Source organism: Salmo trutta, chromosome 8 (genome assembly GCF_901001165.1).
Source record: "Salmo trutta chromosome 8, fSalTru1.1, whole genome shotgun sequence".
NCBI lineage: Eukaryota > Metazoa > Chordata > Actinopteri > Salmoniformes > Salmonidae > Salmo > Salmo trutta.
Window position 1 is genome coordinate 16395074 of NC_042964.1, and position 22035 is coordinate 16417108.

General features: G+C 47.3%; 1 protein-coding gene across 1 annotated transcript in view; it reads left to right on the forward strand.

Moving 5' to 3' along the window:
* Positions 1–22035, forward strand: part of LOC115198274 (insulin receptor substrate 1-B) — an 88503-nt gene that overhangs the window by 20877 nt on the left and 45591 nt on the right. The window contains exons 2-3 of the mRNA XM_029760140.1: positions 16030–16334; positions 18268–21418. Of these exons, the coding sequence (XP_029616000.1) occupies positions 16030–16334; positions 18268–21418 (3456 nt within the window). The remainder of the gene's footprint in view (positions 1–16029; positions 16335–18267; positions 21419–22035) is intronic.

The following is a 22035-nucleotide window of genomic DNA, read 5'->3' on the forward strand; positions in this document are numbered from 1 at the left end:
TCCGCTGCCATCGCCTTGTGTTTCAGCATGATAATGCATGGCCCAATGTCACAAGGTTCTGTACAGAATTCCTGGAAGCTGAAAATGTCTTCCATGGCCTGCATACTCACCAGACATGTCACCCATTGAGCATGTTTGGGATGCTCTGGATCGACATGTACGACAGCATGTTCCAGTTCCCACCAATATCCAGAAACGTCGCACAGCCATTGAAGAGGAGTGGTACAACATTCCACCGGCCTCAACCAACAGCCTGATCAACTATATGCGAAGGAGATGTCATGCTGCACACCACAGACTGCTTTTCTGATCCACGCCCCTACTTTCTTTTTCTTTTTCTTTTTAAGCTATCTGTTACCAACAGATGCGTATCTGTATTCCCAGTCATGTGAAATCCATAGATTAAGGCCTAATTCATTTATTTCAATTAACTGAGTTCCTTATGAACTGTAAGTAAAATCTTTGAAATTGTTGCATTTAAATGTTTTGGTTCAATGTGTGTGTGTGTGTGTATATACAGTTGAAGTCAGAAGTTTACATACACCTTAGCCAAATACATTTAAACTCAGTTTTTCCTGACATTTAATCCCAGTAAAAATTCTCTGTTTTAGGTCAGTTAGGATCACCACTTTATTGTAAGAATGTGAAATGTCAGAATACTAGTAGAGAATAATTTATTTCAGCTTTTATTTCTTTCATCACATTCCCAGTGGGTCAGAAGTTTACATACACTCAATTAGTATTTGGTAGCATTGCCTTTAAATTGTTTTATTTATTTTATTTCACAATTATTTAACCAGGTAGGCTAGTTGAGAACAAGTTCTCATTTGCAACTGCGACCTGGCCAAGATAAAGCAAAGCAGTGCGACACATAAAAAAACAACAACAACAACAACAACACAGAGTTACACATGGAATAAACAAACATACAGTAGAAAAAAAAGAAAAGTCTATATACAGTGAGTGCAAATGAGGTAAGATAAGAGAGGTAAGGCAATAAATAGGCCATGGTGGCGAAGTAATTACAATATAGCAATTAAACACTGGAATGGTAGATGTGCAGAAGATGAAGAGTCGGCCCGAGAATTTAACCCTGTGGCACCCTCATAGAGACTGCCAGAGGTCCGGACAACAGGCCCTCCGATTTGACACACTGAACTCTATCAGAGAAGTAGTTGGAGAACCAGGCGAGGCAATCATTTGAGAAACCAAGAATGTTGTCTGCCGATTAAGAATACGGTGATTGACAGAGTCGAAAGCCTTGGCCAGGTCGATGAATACGGCTGCACAGTAATGTCTCTTTTCGATGGTGGTTATGGTATCGTTTAGGACCTTGAGCGTGGCTGAGGTGCACCCATGACCAGCTCTGAAACCAGATTGCATAGCCGAGAAGGTACAGTGGGATTCGAAATGGTCGGTAATCTGTTTAACTTGGCTTTCGAAGACCTTAGAAAGGCAGGGTAGTATAGATAGTCTGTAGCAGTTTGGGTCTAGAGCATCTCCCCCTTTGAAGAGGGGGATGACCACGGCAGCTTTCCAATCTTTGGGAATCTCAGACGATACGAAAGAGAGGTTGAACAGGCTAGTAATAGGGGTTGCAACAATTTCGGCAGATAATTTTAAAGACAGAGGGTCCAGATTGTCTAGCCCGGCTGATTTGTAGGGGTCCAGATTTTGCAGCTCTTTAAGAACATCAGCAATCTGGATTTGGGTGAAGGAGAAATGGGGAGGCTTGGGCGAGTTGCTGTGGGGAGTGCAGGATGCAAATTTCTGCTTGAAAAAGCTATCCTTAGCTTTCTTAACTGCCTGTATATATTGGTTCCTAACTTCCCTGAAAGTTGCATGTCACGGTGGCTATTCGATGCTAATGCAGAATGCCACAGGATGTTTTTGTGCTGGTCAAGGGCAGTCAGGTCTGGAGAGAACTAAGGGCTATATCTGTTCCTGGTTCTACATTTTTTTGAAAGGGGCATGCTTATTTAAGATGGTGAGGAAGGCACTTTTAAAGAATGAACAGGCATCGTCTACTGACGGGATGAGGTCAATATCCTTCTAGGATACCCGGGCCAGGTCGATTTAGAAAGGCCTGCTCGCTGAAGTGTTTTAGGGAACGTTTGACAGTGATGAGTGGAGGTCGTTTGACCGCAGACCCGTTACGGATGTGACACACCTCCCCAGACCATGACAGACCCTCCACCTCCAAATCGATCTCGCTCCAGAGTACAGGCCTCTGTGGAACGCTCATTCCTTCGACGATAAATGCGAATCCGACCATCACCCCTGGTGAGACAAAACCGCAAAAGTGAAGAGCACTTTTTGCCAGTCCTGTCTGGTCCAGCGATGGTGGGTTTGTGCCCATAGGTGACGTTGTTGCCGGTGATGTCTGGTGAGGACCTGCCTTACAATAGGCCTACAAGCCCTCAGTCCAACCTCTCTCAGCCTATTGCGGACAGTCTGAGCACTGATGGAGGGATTGTGCGTGTCTGGTGTAACTCAGGAAGTTGTTGTTGCCATCCTGTACCTGTCCCGCAGGTGTGATGTTCGGATGTATCGATCCTGTGCAGGTGTTACACGTGGTCTGCCACTGTGAGGACGATCAGCTGTCCGTCCTGTCTCCTTGTAGCTCTGATTTAGGCGTCTCACGCGGTCTTAACGACCGTTGTACAGGTGCATGTTCATTAATTGTTTATGGTTCATTGAACAAGCATGGGAAACAGTGTTTAAACCCTTTACAATGAAGATCTGTGAAGTTATTTGGATTTTTACAAATGATCTTTGAAAGACAGGGTCCTGAAAAAGGGACGCTTCTTTTTTTGTTTATAGACACACTCACTCACACACACTACCTTGACACTCCCACACAAAACCCACAGACATTCACATACGCACACACAGACCGACACGACACACATACACATTACACACACACACACACACACTTTTACACTCATCATATACTGCTGCTTATTTTACTATTATTAATATCTATCCTGATGCCTAGTCACTTTACCCTGCCTTCATGTACATGTCTACTTCAAATATCTCGTACCTCTGCACATTGATCTGGTACTGGTACTCCCTGTATTGATTTTAAAATTCTGAAATTGTTGGGAAGGGCTCATAAGCAAGCATTTCACTGTAAAATCTACACCAGTGGTATTTGGCCCATGTGACATGCATTTTGATTTATTTGATTTGAGAATGGCGTTGCAGTAGTCCAGGTGTGATAAAACAAAGGTGTGAATGAGAGTTTCAGCAGTGGGGCCAGTGAGAGAGGGTCTGAGTCGTGAGATGTTTTTAAGGTGGAAGAAGGTCAAGTTGGTTTTGTTCCGGATATGGGGTTCAAATCACAGAGTGGAGTCAAATATAACACAAAGGTTCCTGACTATGGAGTTGGAGTGAAGCCAGCCAGACCCAGTTTCTTGACGAGGGAGTTCGGGCCCATGAGCATGATCTCTGTTTTGTCGTCGTTTAAAAAAGTTATTGCTCATCCAAGTTTTCACTTTACGGAGACAGTCAACAACAAAAGGGGGTGCCAGAATGGGTTTTGTGTGGTTGTGGGTTTGTGTGTCATCTGCATAACAGTGAAATCTGACTCCAAATCGACAGAGGATCTGGACAAGGGGTAGTATACTAAACAGTAATGGACTTAACACTGAGCCTTATCGGACATCTGGTGATACAGGGGCTGCGGGAGACCTGTAGTTGCCAAGGGAGACAAACTGCTGTCTATTAGATAGATGGGAGTGGAACCAGGCAATGGGTGTTCCAGAAACTCCAAGAAGCCTCTCAATAAGGTCAGTTAAAATCTTATAACCGACAGTGTCAAATGCTGCAGAGGGGTTTTGTCACACAACACAATGCCACAGATGTCTCAAGTTTTGAGGGAGCGTGCAATTGGCATACTGACTGCAGGAATGTCCACCAGAGCTGTTGCCAGAGAATTTAATGTTAATTTCTCTACCATAAGCCGCCTCTGTATTTCTGTCTATAATAAAGCCCTTTTGTGGGGGAAAAACTCACCCATGGCTGTTTTCCTTGTATAAACTGTAATTCAGTAAAAAATAAAAAATTGTTGCCTTTTTATATTTTTGTTCAGTATATATTCATTCTGTTTTAGCCCGTTAAAGCCTGATCATCTTATTATATGCTAAGTCCTTACGATTATAACTAGCTATACTTATTTCACAACTTACCATAATGAGATACAAGTTTCCAGTATACTTACCATAAATCATGCCTGTAAAAGTACCATGATGATCAAGCTGCTAGACACAGCTAGCTGTACATGAGAATTACAACGTATATAACTGTCCCTCCCCTAAAAAGTCTCCCCCTATCCTGAGAAAGCCCTATCAACCCCCTCTCCGAATTTCACGTCTTGCACCTTTCATCACTTTCCTAATCACAGAGTGCATGACACGCCACATGTCCCATACTTAACCACATTATGCCTCCCAGCTTAAACCTAAAGGTCTGAGTTTGGAGGTACATTTACTCGGTGGTCATTATAGCCTAGATAGCTGTGGTCAAAAGCAACAACAAAAAAACAGGCCAATAACTCAAAAGTGGAACAAAATGAAAAAAAAATTAAACTGGCAAGGAAATAGACTAGTGATTACCCAGGCGGCAGGTGCACACACACACACTAGGAGGCAAACCGCTCATTAAACTATAGTGTCAAACTTGACCAGCAAGCCACAATCCAGAACAAAGGCCCTTCCAAGTCCGTTACTAAGCTCTGATCTACAGTGAGTTTTGCCTTTTCGCCTCACATAAAACACAGTCATATTAGCTGATGTTTGATACACTAACCTCCTCATGTCAGCTCTGATCTACAGTCAGTTTTCCCTTTTCACTCCATATAACGGATATGACTGTTGTCTCATACTCTGACTCCATATCAGTGCAAGTCAAGAGGCCACTTCACCCATGAGGATACACTTGTCTCATGGTTGTAGTATTTATACCCAGCCCCTGTCAGTCAGTCATCCAGGCAGGCGGTGGGATCTGGATCTCACCTGTGGCCGCCTGGGCCAGAGAGGCGATTAAACATTAAACCGCTGCTCATCTCCCTAATTAGACAGTAATTATTGTCTCTGAGTCAGCCCGTCGCGGCGTTGCCTAACGGGACAACCGGATGGTGTGGGTGTGAACGGCCACTGGAGCTAGCCTAGCGCTATTTTAGCCGCTAAGACCCAGGGGCGGTGTCCCAAATGGAACCCTATTCTGTGCACTACTTTTGACCAGAGCCCTATGGAACCTTGCCAAAGGTAGTGCACTATATAAAGAATGGAGCACCATTTGGGACGCAGACCAAGTGAGCGGTGTGTGTTGGATCAGAAGCCAGCCAGCCCCATCCAGCCGGGTGCCGGATCCTCCCTCCTCCTCCTCCTCCTTTTCCCTTCAACCACAGCCACAGGGCCTCAGCAAGGTCGTTTCCTATGCAGAAAATAGTTTACACCATTAACACCCTGTAATTTCATTTAACATGGGGCTAGACAGTCTTTTGCTGGGTGGGTAGATCCCCTGTTGCGCAATAGCCCCATGTTCACTCTCAACAGTCAACTACTGTAAAATATCAACCTTAAGTCTTGTAGACTTAACATAGATCAATTTAAAGCCTGCTTCATATGCATGTTATATTTGCAACAAGCACAATTTATCCTAAGGATCGTCAATAAGTGGACCCATATTCTGATTTTAATGAAGGACAGGCCGAGAGAAACGCAATCGAGCTAGTCGATGAGTGTCCATGTCACGCCCTGACCATAGAGAGCCCTTGTTTCTCTATGGTGTAGTAGGTCAGGGCGTGACTGGGGGTAGTCTAGTTTATATTTCTATGTTGTGTTCTAGTTTATATTTTTTATGTTGGTGTTTTGTATGATTCCCAATTAGAGGCAGCTGGTAATTGTTGTCTCTAATTGGGGGATCATATTTAAGTAGCTATTTTTCCCAGCTGTGTTTGTGGGATATTGTTTTGTTTGTGCACCACATAGTCACTTTTTTAGTTGTTTGTTAATTTGATTTATTAGTTTTTACTTGAAGTTTCACTTTGGAATAAAGATGTGGAACTCTACACACGCTACGCCTTGGTCCCGTTCTTACGACAACCGTGACAGTCCATATGCCACACTGAGCTGGGAGCTGAGGTTTATGCGAGTAGAAACCTTTTTATGGTGATATTGATTTGCTAGTTGATAGTACATTATATAACCACCAGCTCACCCCTCTATGGTGCAGAACCAGGTCAATGGGTTCGTCATAAGGGTTAAAACCAGGGTTCCCAATTACTCTCAGCCGCTGGATGTTTTTTTTCTTGAGCGGATGGTCGGGTCCGGAATATTGTTGTAGATAATTTGGTACACTGCAAAAATAGATATAGTATTTGACGAAAAGAAACCTTGATTACACATTGGGATACAAAACATTATGAACACATGCTCTTTCCATGACAGACTGACCAAGTGTATCCTTCAAAATGTCACTCGTTAAATCCACTTCTACATCAGTGTAGATAAAGGGGAGGAGACAGGTTTAAATAAGTATTTTTAAACCTTAAGACAATTGAGACATGGATTGAGTATGTGTGCCATTCAGAGGGTGGATGGGCAAGACAAAATATTTAAGTGCCTTTGAACGGGGTATGGTAGTAGGTGCCAGGTGCACCGGTTTGTGTCAAGAACTGCAACACTACTGGGTTCTTCACACTCAACAGTTTCCTGTGTGTATCAAGAATGGTCCACCACCCAAAGTACATCCAGCCAACTTGACACAACTGTTTGGAAGCATTGGAGTCAACATGGGCCAGCATCCCTGTGAAATGCTTTTGACACCTTGAAGAGTCCATGCCTCAACGAATTGAGGCTGTTCTGAGGGCAAAAGAGGTGGGTGCAACTCAATATTAGGAAGGTGTTCTTAATGTTTGGTTTACTCAGTATATACAGTGCACTCGGAAAGTAATCAGGCCCCTGACCTTTTCCACATTTTGTTACGTTACAGCCTTATTCTAAAATGTATTAATTGTTTTTTTCCCCCTCATCAATCTACACGCAATACCCCATAATGACAAACCAAAAATAGGTTTTTAGATTTTTTAGCAAATTTTATAAAAAATGAATAACAAAAATATCACAGTTACATATGTGTTCCGACCCTTTACTCAGTACTTTGTTGAAGCACTTTTGGCAGCGATTACGTCCTCGAGCCTTCTTGGGTATGACGCTACAAGCTTGGCACACCTGTATTTGGAGAGTTTCTCCCATTTTTCTCTGCAGATCCTCTCAAGCTCTGTCAGGTTGGATGTGGAGCATCGCTGCACAGCTATTTTCAGGTCTCTCCAGATATGTCCTGTTGGAATGTCTGAGATCTGCTCTGGAGCAGGTTTTCATCAAGGATCTGCTGTACTTTACTCCATTCATCTTTCCCTCGATCCTGACTAGTCTCCCAGTCCCTGCCGCTGAAAAACATCCCCACAGCATGATGCTGCCACCCATGCTTCTCCGTAGAAATGGTGCCAGGTTTCCTCCAAACGTGAGGCTTGGCATTCAGGTCAAAGAGTTCAATCTTGGTTTCATCAGACCAGAGAATCTTGTTTCTCATGGTTTGAGTCCTTTTGGTGCCTTTTGGCAAACTCCAAGCGGGCTTTCATGTGCCTTTTACTGAAGAGTGGCTTCCGTCTGGCAACTCTACCATAAAGGCCTGATTGGTGGAGTGCCTGATAGATGGTTGTCCTTCTGGAAGTTTCTCCCATCTCCACAGAGGAACTCTGGAGCTCTCTCAAAGTGACCATTGGGTTCTTGGTCACCTCCCTGACCAAGGCCCTTCTCCCCCCATTGCTCAGTTTGGCCAGGTGGTCAGCTCTAGGAAGAGTTTTGGTGGTTCCTAACTTCTTCCATTTAAGAAAGATGGAGGCCACTGTGTTCTTGGGGACCTTCAATGCTGCAGACATTTTTTTGGTACCCTTCCCCAGGGGGGATACTTGGGATTAGAATTCCTAAAGTAAAATCACTTTGGGCTGATAACCTGCTGATTTTACAGTATTTTATGTCCAACAACGAAAAGTATATAAAACGTGTGTGTGTGTGATATATGTGTGTGTGTGTATACATATTGTATTTATTTTTGTTCAGAAAACTTGGAGGGGCCAAGTTTGGGGAACCCTGGTTAAACTGAAGCCACTTCAGCTGCACTGCCATAAAGAGAACTGGACAGGTTAAATTCCCCCTGGTGGTCCTCCTCCGCCATGATACTTTGGCTTACCTTGTATTTTTGGATAAGTGATGAAGGAGAGGAAGCAATTTAGAGTGTGACCTCAAAGGCCTTGACGTGGCGGTGTTTAACTCAGGACTTTGCCAACTGTCAAGGTTTTCAAGATGGCTGCCAGGTTGGTGAGGTTGTTGTGAAGACAATCTGGGGAAGACCGACTAGCACACTAGCTAACCTTCACGCTCACTTTCATGAGGCGCTTCGGGTGATGACAAAGCTGGATGCCTCACTGATAAGTTTGTGAAATGAACCTTGGGGAGGTGGTGGTGTGTTTCTCTCCTCGGGGGCCTAGAGAGGCAGGGGGGTAGGTAATGAGAGAGAACGAGGGAAGGAGAGATTGGGAGTAGAGGAGACAGACTGGGGCACTTGGCAGCAAGGGAGATCTTATCAAATCAAACTTTATTTGTCAAATGCGCTGAGTACAACAAGTGAAGACTTTACCGTGAAATGCTTACTTAAAAGCCCTTAACCAACAGTGCAGTTCAAGAAGAGTTGAAAATATTTACCAAGTAGACTAAAATAAAAAGTAATGTTTAAAAGTAACACTAAGAATAATGAGGCTATATACAGGGGGCACCGGTACTGAGTCAGTGTGCGGAGGTACAGGTTAGTTGAGGTAATTTGTACGTGGGGGTGAAGTGACCATGCATAGTTAATAAACAGCGAGTAGCAGCGGTGTACAAAGGGGGGGTTCAATGTAAATTGTCCGGTGCCAATTTTATTAATTGTTCAGCAGTCTTATGGCTTGGGGGTAGAAACTGTTGAGGAGGCTTTTGGTCCTAGACTTGGCGCTCCGGTACAGCTTATTGTGCTTTAGCAGAGAAAAGTCTATAACTTGGGTGGCTGGAGTATCTGACAATTTTATGGGCTTTCCTCTGACACTGCCTATTGTATAGGTCCTGGATGGCAGGAGGATTGGCCCCTGTACTCGGCTGTTCGCACTACCTTCTGTAGCGTCTTAGGGTCAGATGCCGAGCACTTGCCATACCAGGCGGTGATGCAACCGGTCAGGATGCTCTCGATGGTGCAGCTGTAGAACCGTTTGAGGATCTGGGGACCCATGCCAAATCTTGTCAGTCTCCTGAGGGGGGAAAGGTTTTGTCTTGTCGTCTTCACAACTGTCTTGCTATGTTTGGACCATAATAGTTTGTTGGTGATGTAGACACCAAGGAACTTAACTCTCAACCCGCTCCACTACAGCCCCGTCGATGTTAATGGGGGCCTGTTCGGCCTGCCTTTTCCTGTAGTCCACGATCAGCTCCTTTGTCTTGCTCACATTGAGGGAGAGGTTGTTGTCCTGGCACCACACTGCCAGTTCTCTGACCTCCTCCCTATAGACTGTCTCATCGTTGTCGGTGATCAGGCCCACCACTGTTGTCATCAGCAAATTTAATGATGGTGTTTGAGTCGTGTTTGGCCACGCAGTCGTTGGTGAACAGGGAATACAGGAGGGGACTAAGTACACACCCCTGAGGGGCCCCAGTGTTAAGGATCAGCGTGGCAGACGTGTTGTTGCCTACTCTTACCACCTGGGGGTGGCCCGTCAAGATGTCTAGGATCCAGTTGCAGAGGGAGGTGTTTAGTCCCAGAGTCCTTAGCTTAGTGATGAGCTTTGTGTGCTCTATGGTGTTGAACGCTGATCTGTAGTCAATGAACAGCTTTCTCATATAGGTGTTCCTTTTGTTCAGGTGAGAAAGGGCAGTGTGGAGTGCGATTGAGATTTGCGTCATCTGTGGATCTGTTGGGGGCAGTATGCGAGCTGGAGTGGTTCTAGGGTGTCCGGGAGGATGCTGTTGATGTGAGCCATGACCAACCTTTCAAAGCACTTCATGGCTACCGAGTGCCACGGGGCGGTAATCATTTAGGCAGGTTACCTTTGCTTCCTTGGGCACAGGGACTATGGTGGTCTGCTTGAAACATGTAGGTATTACAAACTCGATCAGGGAGAGGTTGAAAATGTCAGTGAAGACACTTGACAGTTGGTCCACGCATGCTTTGAGTACACGTCCTGGTAATCTGTCTAGCCCATTGGCTTTGTAAATGTTGACCTGTTTATAAAGGTTTTGTTCACATCGGCTACCGAAAGCGTTTTCACATAGTCATCCAGAACACCTGGTGCTCTCGGACATGCTTCAGTGTTGCTTGCCTCGAAGCGAGCATGAAAGGCATTTAGCTCGTCTGGTAGGCTCACGTCACTGGGCAGCTCACGTCTAGGTTTCCCTTTGTAGTCTAATAGTTTTCAAGCCCTGCCACATCCGACGAGCGTCAGAGCCTGTGCAGTAGGATTCAATCTTAAACCTGTATTGAAGCTTTGCTTGTTTGATGGTTCGTCTGAGGGCATAGCGGGATTTCTTATAAGTGTCCGGATTCGTCTCCCGCTCCTTGAAAGCGGAAGCTCTAGCCTTTAGCTCGATGCGGATGTTGCCTGTAATCCATGGCTTCTGGTTGGGATATGTACGTACAGTCACTGTGGGGACGACGTCGTCGATACACTTATTAATGTGGCCGATGACTGAGGTGGTGTACTCCTCAATGCCATTGGATGAATCCCGGAACATATTCCAGTCTGTGCTAGCAAAACAGTCCTGTAGTGTAGCATCCGCGTCATCTGACCACTTCCATATTGAGCGAGTCACTGGTACTTCCTGCTTTAGTTTTTGTTTGTAAGCAGGAATCAGAAGTCTATAATTATGGTTAGATTTGCCAATGGAGGGCGGGGGAGAGCTTTGTATGCGTCCCTGTGTGGAGTAAAGGTTGTCTAGGATTTTTTTCTTCTCTGGTTGCACATGTGACATGCTGGTAAAATTGATTTAAGTTTGCCTGCATTAAATTCCCCGGCCACTAGGATCGCCGCTTCTGGGTGAGCATTTTCTTCTTTGCTTATGGCCTTATAGAGTTGGTTGAGAGCGGTCTTAGTGCCAGCTTCGTTCTGTGGTGGTAAATAGGCGATTACGAATAATATAGATGAGAACTCTCTTGGTAGATAGTGTGGTCTACAGCTTATCATAAGGTACTCTACCTCAGGCGAGCAATACCTCGAGACTTCTTTAATATTAGACATCGCGCACCAGCTGTTATTGACAAATAGACACACACCCCGACCCCTCGTCTTACCAGAGGTAGCGTCTCTGTTCTGCCGGTGCATGGAAAATCCTGCTAGCTCTATATTGTCCGTATCGTGTTTCAGCCACGTCTCGGTGAAACATAAGATGTTACAGTTTTTGATTTCCCGTTGGTAGGATAATCTTAATCGTAGGTCATCAATTCTATTTTCCAATGATTGCACGTTAGCAAGAAGAACGGATGGCAGTGGGAGTTTACTCACTCGCCTATGGATTCTCAGAAGGGTGCCCGATCTGTGGCCCCTTTTCCTGCATATTTTCTTCACGCAAAAGGCGTGGATCTGGTCCTGTTCCAGTGAAAGCAGCATATCCTTCTCGTCGGACTCGTTAAAGGAAAAGGTTTCTTCCAGTCCACAGTGAGTAATCGCTGTTCTGATGTCCAGAAGTTATTTTTGGTCATAAGAGACGGTAGCAGCAACATTATGTACACAATAAGATATAAAATAAGTTACTCAACTTCACTACTGCTCTTCATTATGTATTAACACCTACCATACCAACACATATGCTCTACTTCACAACAGGGCTACTCCACAGTACCATGTCCATACTGTTGACCTTCATTAAACAGGGTAGCCTAGCCAGTGTGTGATAACAGTCATCACTAGGTCACACTCCGGTCATCGCTAATGGAAAGGGCTCGTCAATATCCCATTAGCCAGCTAGCACACACAGCTAGCAGCCCTGCAGGTTCATGGGCAAAGGACAAGCAGCTGTTATGGCCCCCAATAAAAGCTGACCTGGATAAGGAGGCTGGGGAAATACCGTGGTGCTTTGGCGCCAATGCCCTAAGTCATATCTAATGGCCTGTGGAGAGAGGCCCAGGAAGAGATATTAGTCTATATGGTCATATTTGTCTCAAGGGGAGGGGACAAAAGGCACAGTGAATAGAGACGTGTGTGTGCTAGACTTCACACTGCAGTTGGTTGTAGACTAGCCACACGTGAAGCAGAATGTTGTGGTATGGTTGTAATTAAGTAATTTATTACAACCTTATTATAACCTATCTTGTATGAATAGAGGTGTGTGTGTGTGTGTGTGTGTGTGTGTGTGTGTGTGTGTGTGTGTGTGTGTGTGTGTGAGAAAACGGCAGACATTTACAGCCATTAATAACATGTTCGGGATTGGAATGTTGCAGTAAGGTTGAAATACAGTAAAGATAGGCTACATGAGTAGAAAGCGTTCTATTCATACTGCGGTTGGCTGTAGCCACTGACTAACCACGTGGAAAGGCCATGTGAAGCTGAATGTTGCAATAAAGTTGCCTTATGGTTGTCATGCTAACATGAACCGTCTTACTGTTCACCCAGAGAGGTGCTCCATGTAGTCCAGGTGCACAATGTCACTTTGACTATTATTGCCATAATGTTTTCTTATGAATCATCAAGACTGCTGCTGAGGGCTTAATAAATGATCACTGTGCGTGAGGGCTGAGCTTATTTGCAGTGTTATCTATCCAGGATGGGTGTGAACGTTTAAACGTTAAGACAACATTGGGACGTTAACGCAAAGAAAAAATCCCTAACCAAAAGCAATGTTGGTTTTTTTTCCTTACACAAAATTAAAATCACAGTGCATTTATCACAAAACTACCACAAACAGGTCCCAATCATCATCATAAAGGGAACATTTTAAATGAACGATTTAACAAACGCATCAATGCTGTAAGGAGATATGTATCCTTCGTGGAACTAGCCAGCAGCAGGCAAGCTACAACAAGCTAAATCAGCTGAAGAAATCACTGGCGACCGATATACTTGCACATATTTTGTGTAGGAGTAGAGATCCCTTTTTGTCAACTTTCTTACTGTATGAGTCTGTCTGCCCCAGTGCCCATGTTTCATAGCGAGCGAGTCATGCACCAGACAGGCAGCGGTAGACAATGGCATGCGCGTTTTGGAATATTGATAAGTGGCAGTTGTGACGTCAAGTACGCATCGTCTCATTGCTCATTTTGGCCAAAACACTTGAAGACTCAAGTGATCACTATTGAACACAACAGCAAGTGGCACTTGATAAAGGGCTTAGGGGCCAAATGTTCGGTTTGAGATTCAGCCTATGACTGAGGAAGGTAGAACTTGATGGAAAACAGTTTTTTTTAAACATTTTCCATTTGTCACATCCTTAATATCCAGGTGACTTCATGCTGGTGGTCCATCCCTGGTCTGTGTGCTGGACTTGACTGTACGGTTACCTCACTGGCTTTGCATTGCGTGAGCTAAAACCCTGCTCCTTCTCCACCGCTGGCTCTGTTAGCACTACTCTGCCAGGGAAAGGTCCCTTGGAGGAAGGACCAGTCACATCTATAATTCACACACTTCTGTGTAATATCAAATCCACCTCCCTCTTATGTAACGTTAGATGGATATAGCTTATTTGGTCACTTTAAGGCTATAAGAATTTCAACAGAAAGGGTACCAGTGCTACTGAGGTTTTCAGCTGCTCTGATTGCTGCAGAAGGTGCACATGGATCCGTGCGTGCATCTCATTAGCAGGTGTAGGAGGGGAAACGGTGGCCTTGCGAGACCCAAGATCAAAGAAGGAGTTTGTAGGGTTATTGAGTGTTGAAGTGGGATTCACGACACACAGCTGATTTCTAACAATGTTTTAATAACAAACACAGACCTGCTTCACAAATAGCTGAGGAGTTTTCTAGGCGAAAAGAAATACTTGGTTTAGCAGTATTTGCCATAGGGATCTGAGGCCTTGTGTGGGAAGGAAGGACAGTAGAGTGGAGTGGGATGGTAAGACGGTGACCGGGAGGGAAATGGTAAGGGAGCCTTGACACTGAAAGAGAAGAAGTGTAAGGGAATGAAGGGGATATATTTTTAAATCGATTGTTATTGAGTCTTGTTCAATGCCAGTCAGTACCATCCAGGAAGTCTACCTATTTTCATTCCTCTGATTTCATTAATTCTTTCTTTACATTTTTTCTCTTCTCCCTTCATTTTTTTCTCACGATGTTTTGTTTCCGATCTGCGTTCCCTCATCTTTCTCAGTCCCTTTGCCGCAAAATCTCAAAAGCATCTCTTTCCTTTTAGTAAATTCAAATGCAGCTGGCAAGACAGGACTACGCACGCACACACACACACACACACAGCGGCCCGTTAAATAGTAATGTGTGGCTCAAGAGTGACTCATCTAATCTAGGGGACGTGCCTCATACACAGCCACTGGTCTACTGTCTAAGCCACTGGCATGGACTCTAAAAGAACACAACAGCTATTCTGGTTCATCATTCATTTAGTTGTAAGAGAGCCAGAAAAACAGACATGCAGGTTCCCCATACTGCGACCGCAACTAAATGTTTTGGAAATGGTTGTGGAAAAGTTAGTCATAACGGAGGTTGAGTCTGTCGTTGTGCGTTCGTGCCGGAGGTTTTTGTATATATATGGTTGTGATTGCTGGGTTGAAGAGAAGGCACGGTAGAGGCAGAGGAACAAACACACACACACACACACACACACACACACACACACACACACACACACACACACACACACACACACACAGAGGGCCAAGTTTCCCTGCACCTAATTGAGTCTCTACTATCCAGAAGACAAGGCAATGCCACTTCTTGGAAGTACGTGAACACATGCCCACTCTCAAGTCTGATAATAATGTCGGAGGTTATGGAGGAGTGGAGGGTCTCTTCTGTTAAGGTGAAGTTGTCAGAGGTGCCTGTATGAGCTAGTAGTCTAATTGTATGGTTTCAGAGTGTGTGGGTCAGTCAAGGGATCATTGACCCCATTCTTATCCTATGAAAGCAGTTATTAAACAGGTGTTCTGGTCAGCTTGCATACCATTTGATATTGACAGAGGATGTCATTGTTCCCTATCAGACCAGGTGAGCTCAGTCTCAGGAAAGGTGTGGTCTTCTCTCTCTATACGGTGAATGAGCTGTAAATGAGTGTCTTCATACTGTAACTGAACTCTATACAGTAAATTAGCTATTCTATAGGGTTCTAATGTATTCAGAACATCTCAAACCTGCAAACACCAACCAAGTGTATGGAAAGAACTCCGCATAAGGGCCCCAGATGGTAGATGGTATCTGTTGCAGTGTCAGTTAAATTATTTTCACAACAGTTTTGTCTTTTTTTTTTTCCATAGTCATTGTCCTTTTGAAGTGTTTGAATCCTCAACAGTTAGATTTTTCCGTGTGTGTGGCCACCGAGTTGGAACATGCAGGTGCAGGGAGAGCGGGACTCGCAAGCCACTGCATGCTCGCCTGAAAAGCGGATTGTTCAGAATTTGCTAAAAAGCTCGATATCAGCAGAGCTTGCATAATGGAGGAGGCTTGTTCTCGTGGGCTACGTAAATAGTGCTTTCACCTCACATTCCCTCTGGCAACTGATGCACGACGGTCATGTTGGTCCTTTACAACGTTGGCGATTTACCACTTTGTTCCTTTGTGAACCTCCTCACAACCCACATGAATAACTGATGTCTCTCTCTCTCTTTCCATCCCTTTATCCACCCACCTGCTTCTACCCCTGTATTCCATCCCTCTCTCCACCCACCTGTCCCTCATCCTTTCTCTTTCTTGTTCCATTTCTCTCTGTCCCTCTCAACCACTTTTCCTTAACTCTCTTCTCTCGGTCTTTATACATCTCTTCCCCACTCTCCTCCTTTCCAGGTAAGACGCCTACTACTGACACAGGTGCTGGAGGGGACTACGGCGTGCCCACCCCAGGCCCTGCCTTCAAGGAGGTGTGGCAGGTCAAGGTGTGGCCTAAAGGGCTGGGTCAGGCCAAGAACCTGGTGGGTGTCTACCGGCTGTGCCTGACTGACAAGACGGTCAACTTTGTCAAGCTCAACTCGGACGCGGCCGCCGTGGTCCTGCAGTTGATGAATGTGCGCCGCTGCGGTCACTCCGAAAACTTCTTCTTTGTGGAGGTTGGTCGCTCTGCGGTCACGGGCCCCGGGGAATTCTGGATGCAGGTGAGATGAAATATAACACAGGCCCAGTCTCTGGGGTTACAGCTGTGAATGGCTATGGTGTTTTAATTGGCAAGCAGTGTATTCCTCCTGATGCATGACCATTTGATGTTGGCTAAATTCAAAGGAAAAGTTACAGTAGGGAATTTGTTAAGGGTTTGGTTGAGGTTAGGTTAAAGCAGGGGTCCCCAATTACAGTACATTCAGCCATGGGCTGATTTTTCCTTGAGTGGATGGTCGGGGGGGTACATAGTTATAAAACAATATATATACAGTACCAGTCAACTTTGGACACACCTACTCTTTCCAGGGTTTTTCTTTATTTGTACTATTTTCTACATTGTAGAAAATGGTACAAAACTATGAAATAACACATATGGAATCATGTAGTAACCAATAAAGTGTTAAACAGATTCTTCAAAGTAGCCACCCTTTGCCTTGATGACAGCTTTGCACACTCTTGGCATTCTCTCAACCAGCTTCATGAGGTAGTCACCTGGAATGCATTTCAATTAACAGGTGTGCCTTGTTCAAAGTTAATTTGTGGAATTTATTTTTTCCAAAATGCGTTTGAGACAGTCAGTTGTTCTGTGACAAGGTAGGGGTGGTATACAGAAGATAGCCCTATTTGGTAAAAGACCAAGTCCATATTATGGCAAGAACAGCTCAAATAAACAAAGAGAAACGACAGTCCATCATTACTTTAAGACATGGTCAGTCAATGGGGAAAATGTCAAGAACTTTGGAAGGTTCAAGTGCAGTTCCAAAAACCATCAAGTACTATGATGAAACTGGCTCTCATGAGGACCGCCTCAGGAAAGGAAGATCCAGAGTTACCTCTGCTTCAGAGGATAAGTTCATTAGAGTTAACTGCACCTCAGATTGCAGCCCAAATAAATGCTTCACAGAGTTCAAGTAACAGACACAACATCAATTGTTCAGGCCTTCGTGGTTGAATTGCTGCAAAGAAACCACTACTAAAGGACACCAATAAGAAGAAGAGACTTGCTTGGGCCAAAAAACACTAGCAATGGACATTAGACCGGTGGAAATCTGTCCTTTGGTCTGATTTGTCCAAATTTGAGATACTTGGTTCCAGCCGCCGTGTCTTTGTGAGACGCAGAGTAGGTGAACGAATGATCTCCGCATGTGTGGTTCCCACCGTGAAGAATGGAGGAGGAGGTGTGATGGTGTGGGGGTGCTTTGCTGGTGACACTCAGTGATTTATTTAGAATTCAAAGCACACTTAACCAGCATGGCTTCCATAGCATTCTGCAGCAATACGCCATACCATCTGATTTGCACTTGTTTTTCAACCGGACAATGAACCAAAACACACCTCCAGGCTGTGTAAGGGCTATTTGACCAAGAAGGAAAATGATGAAGTGCTGGATCAGATGACCTGGCCTCCAAAATCGCCTGACCTCATCCCATTTGAAATGGTTTGGGATGAGTTGAACCACAGACTGAAGGAAAAGCAGCCAACAAGTGCTTAGCATATGTGTGAATTCCTTCAAGACTGTTGGAAAAGCATTCCTCATGAAGCTGGTTGAGAGAAAGCCAAGAGGTCATCAAGGATGGCTACTTTGAAGAATCTAAATTCAAAAATGTATTTTGATTTCTTTAATGCTTGGTTACTACATGGTTCTGTATGTGTTATTTCATAGTTTTGATGTCTTCACTATTATTCTACAATGTAAAAAATAAAGAAAACCTCTTGAATGAGTAGGTGTGTCCAAACTTTTGACTGGTACTGTATATGTACTTTGTTTTGCTCAGAGAACTTGGGGGTGCAAATAAAATCACGTGGGCTGAATTTGGGCCGCGGGCCGCATATTGAGAAACCCTGGGTTAAATGTTAAGATTATAGATTAGGGGTTAGTTAGAACATGTGGTTGTAAACACATAGAGTATGACTGTGTTGTGCCTCATGCAGGTGGATGACTCAGTGGTGGCCCAGAACATGCATGAGACCCTACTGGAAGCCATGAAAGCCCTGAGTGAGGAGTTCCGCCAACGCAGCAAGTCACAGTCCAATTCTGGGCCAGGTGGGGGAGCCACCGCCTCCAACCCCATCAGCGTCCCCTCGCGACGCCACCACCCCAACCCGCCCCCCAGCCAGGTGGGCTTCACCCGTAGGCCTCGCACCGAGCCGCCCGGAGGGTCTGGAACTGGAGGCAACAGCGCCAACACATCACCCACCCCCCGCCACAGTTTCCCCAAGTCAGGCACAGCCAGCGACGGGGGTAAAGGAGAAGAAGGCGTGGGGGGAGCGTGTGGAGGTGTAGGTCAGAGTTCCAGTCCTACCACCAACGGGTCCTGCTCCACCACGCCCATCCTCAGGTCCAAGTTGGCCCGTTCTGCCTCCACCCCAACCAAGAACAACTCCCTGAGCCTGATGCGCTCCGTCTCCACCCCAGCCCCCTCCCCAGCTCCAAGCTTGTCCTCCAGCTCCAGCCACGGCTCTGAGTTTGGGGTAGTGGTGGGTGCAACCGGAGGAGGTGGAGGAGCAGCAGGGACCGGTGCCTACAGCCGCCTCCCCTCCCACAACGCCTCCGTGTCAGGCTCCCCCAGCGATTATGGCTCCTCGGATGAGTACGGCTCCAGCCCTGGGGAGCACTCTGCCCCCTCCCCCAACATGCCTGGAGGGTCAGCCAGGTCAGGCCGTTATCAATCCCTGGACGACGAGGCTGCTAACTACATCCTAATGGGCCAGCGTGGTGGTGGTGGAGCTCCAACATCTGGCTCTCTGCCTGCTGGAGCATCCAGCTCAGCCCCTTCCCACCAGCCCCAGACCAGGAGGGTCCTGCGGCGCTCCTCTAGCCGGGAATGTGAAGCCGAGAGGCGGTTGCTGAGCAAGCGGGCGTCCCTGCCTCCCATGGCCCTGGAGCGCCTGGCCCCGCGACCCCACAGGGGGGAGGAGGAGCAGGATGAAGATGCGGCGGACTACGCCATCATGTCCCGCAGCACCAGTGGGGATTCCTTCACCACCTGCATCTCCTCACAGAGAGACTCTGAGATGAGCCCCGGTGGAGGCGGGGGATACCTGGACGTGGCTGTAGAGTTGGTTGGTAGTGGAGGTATAGTGCGGGATAACGGCTATATGTCCATGCTACCGGGAGGAGTTACCCAACCTCCAGTCTCCCTCACCCACTCGCTTTCCGTCTCCGTCGCCGACTCGGAGTCCAAGCCAGCGGATGACTACATGGCCATGACTCCTAACAACAGCGTGTCCCCCCCGCAGCAGATCCGGCCCCCTCCCGGCTCCGGCGACGGCTACATGATGATGTCACCCAACAGCAGCTGTTCTCCGGACCAGCGTGGCTGCTTGGGAGGCGTGGCCTGGGTGGACAGCAGCAGCGCCGACAGCCGGGCGGGCAGCGACTACATGAACATGTCCCCCATCAGCATCTGCTCGGCAAACAGCAGCCCCCCTCCCCCCGAACAACCCCCTCAGACAGACCACCACCCCTCACTGCAGGCCCCCAAGATGGTCTACTCCTACTACTCACTGCCCCGCTCCTACAAACACACGCCAGCTGGTGGACACTTTGAGGACGGTCCCGGCCGAGGCAGGAGGCCCAATGGGAGCAGTGATGTTAGAGGAGTTGGCAGGGCGGTGGTGGTTCGTCAGGACCCCAATTTAGGTGCAGTCCAAGGTCGCCACCTGTCCCTCTCCTCGTCCTCATACTCCTCCAGCTCTGCCAGCAGTGAGAGCCTAGGGGAGAACGAGGACAGGGCTCTCCAGGGAGCAGGGTCCTCAGGTGGGGGAGCTCACTCTAAAGACATGGGGCTCCTCCAGCAGAGACGGGCAGCCCCCAAGCAGGGCCAGCAGGGGGGACCCAGGACCCGACCTGTCAGCCTGTTTGTGGATGTGTCCAAAGCCAACACCCTCCCCAGGGTCCGTGAGAACCCCCTCCCCCCGGAGCCCAAGAGCCCAGGGGAGTACGTCAGCATTGAATTCAAGGGAGACAAAAGCACCAGAGGAGGGCCAGGAGGTGGGGGAGGGAGGGGACTCAGACACGGGATGTCCCTGCCTCACGGCTCCAGCCAGCGCCCTTCACACCGGCCCGCCTCTTGCCTGGGGGGGTTCCTGCCCCTCTCCCGAAGCCCCTCCACCCCCCAGACCCCCCTCACGCCCCTCACCCCTCCATCCGCCTCAGAGTATGTCAACATGGACCTGCGGCCCTCACCGTCCCCCTCTCCACTCTCCCTGACACCACTGAGCTTCCCCTCCTTCCCCACCCCACCAACGCCCCCTCCAATGATCCTGGTCCCCAAGGCCCGCAACGAGTACAGGGTGGCCCTTCAGCAGCAAGGCGGGCCAGAGGGTGCTGAAGCGGGGCCCAGGACAAACAGACAGACTACCCATGTAGTGGTGACTCAATCAGAGTCCCCTACCTCCTGCGGGGACTATACAGAGATGGCCTTCAGCCTGAAAAACAACACCGTCCCCAGCTCCACGTCCAACAACACCTTCCCCAAATCCCCCTCCCCAGCCGGGCCCGATCCCCCAGTCCCTGTCGTCACCCTGGGCCTGGACTTCCCCCTGCCTAAACCTGGGCCCAACCCGGACCACGGGGCTAAAGTGATCCGGGCCGACCCCCAGGGCCGCAGGCGCCACTGCTCCGAAACCTTCCTCGCCTCCCCCTCTCTCCCTCCCCCGTCCTCCAACTCCTCCTCTGCTGCCTCTCTCTTCCCGGAGCAAGCCCAGGCCGTGGCTCGCCGGCTTGGGTTTGAGGGCATGCTGTGGGGGAATGGAGTGTCGGCCGAGCATCTCCCCTCGCAGTTCCTCCACCCTGGGCCTGGTCTACCCGCTGCCCAGGCTTTGTCCATGGAGCAAGGCCTTAACTACATAGACTTGGACTTGGCCAACAAAGAGAGCCCTCATTCAGCCTTAGATGGGTCCTCAACCATACAGGCTGTCCCCCCTCGCCTCTACTCGTCCATACTGAATGGGGGGGTGGGGGTGTCCGGGGCGGGCATCGGGGGCAGTGGAGGCTCCAACCTCAACACCTATGCCAGCATTGACTTCTACAAGTCAGAAGAGCTGCGGACACATCCGAACGGAAACAAAGACGGTACAGGTGAGAGTTAATTTCTACTCATTTTGCCATATTTGGGGGGGGAGTCTAAATGTCCTCTCTCTGTGATGTTTTGTGTACAGCGTTGGTTGCTCTCCTGCTTCTCTTCCTATGCCACCCCTCTCTTTCTCTCACTCTCTCTCTCTCTCTCTCTCCTCCATTCCTGTCTCCTGCTGCTACTGTCTACATTTTTCAGATGAAACGGTGGCATTTTAGATTCTGTCCATCTATGCTTATATGCAGGCCCACCTGGTGCTGGGTTACCCAGCAGTCACCACAAGCACACACACACACACCAATCAGGTCTTTGTTACTGTCTATTTACGCCTAAATTAGAAGAGATATGGTGAGTCTGCTATCTTTAGCTAAGTACATATGGTTTTTATCTTAGTACATATTTATGCAAGTTTATTAGCAGGAAATGGCTTCAAAATAGAAATGTGGAAAAAAGTAAATAGTTGGACTCACACTCAATATCACCAGCTGACATGTAGCTTATAACTCCTATCCTAGCCTTGCACTTAGCTCCATTTCTGACAAACATGTTCTCTGAGAGAAGCCACTGTCCTCCCTGACTTAGCCAGAATTGGCTCATTAGAGAAGTCTGTCTGCTATTTAAA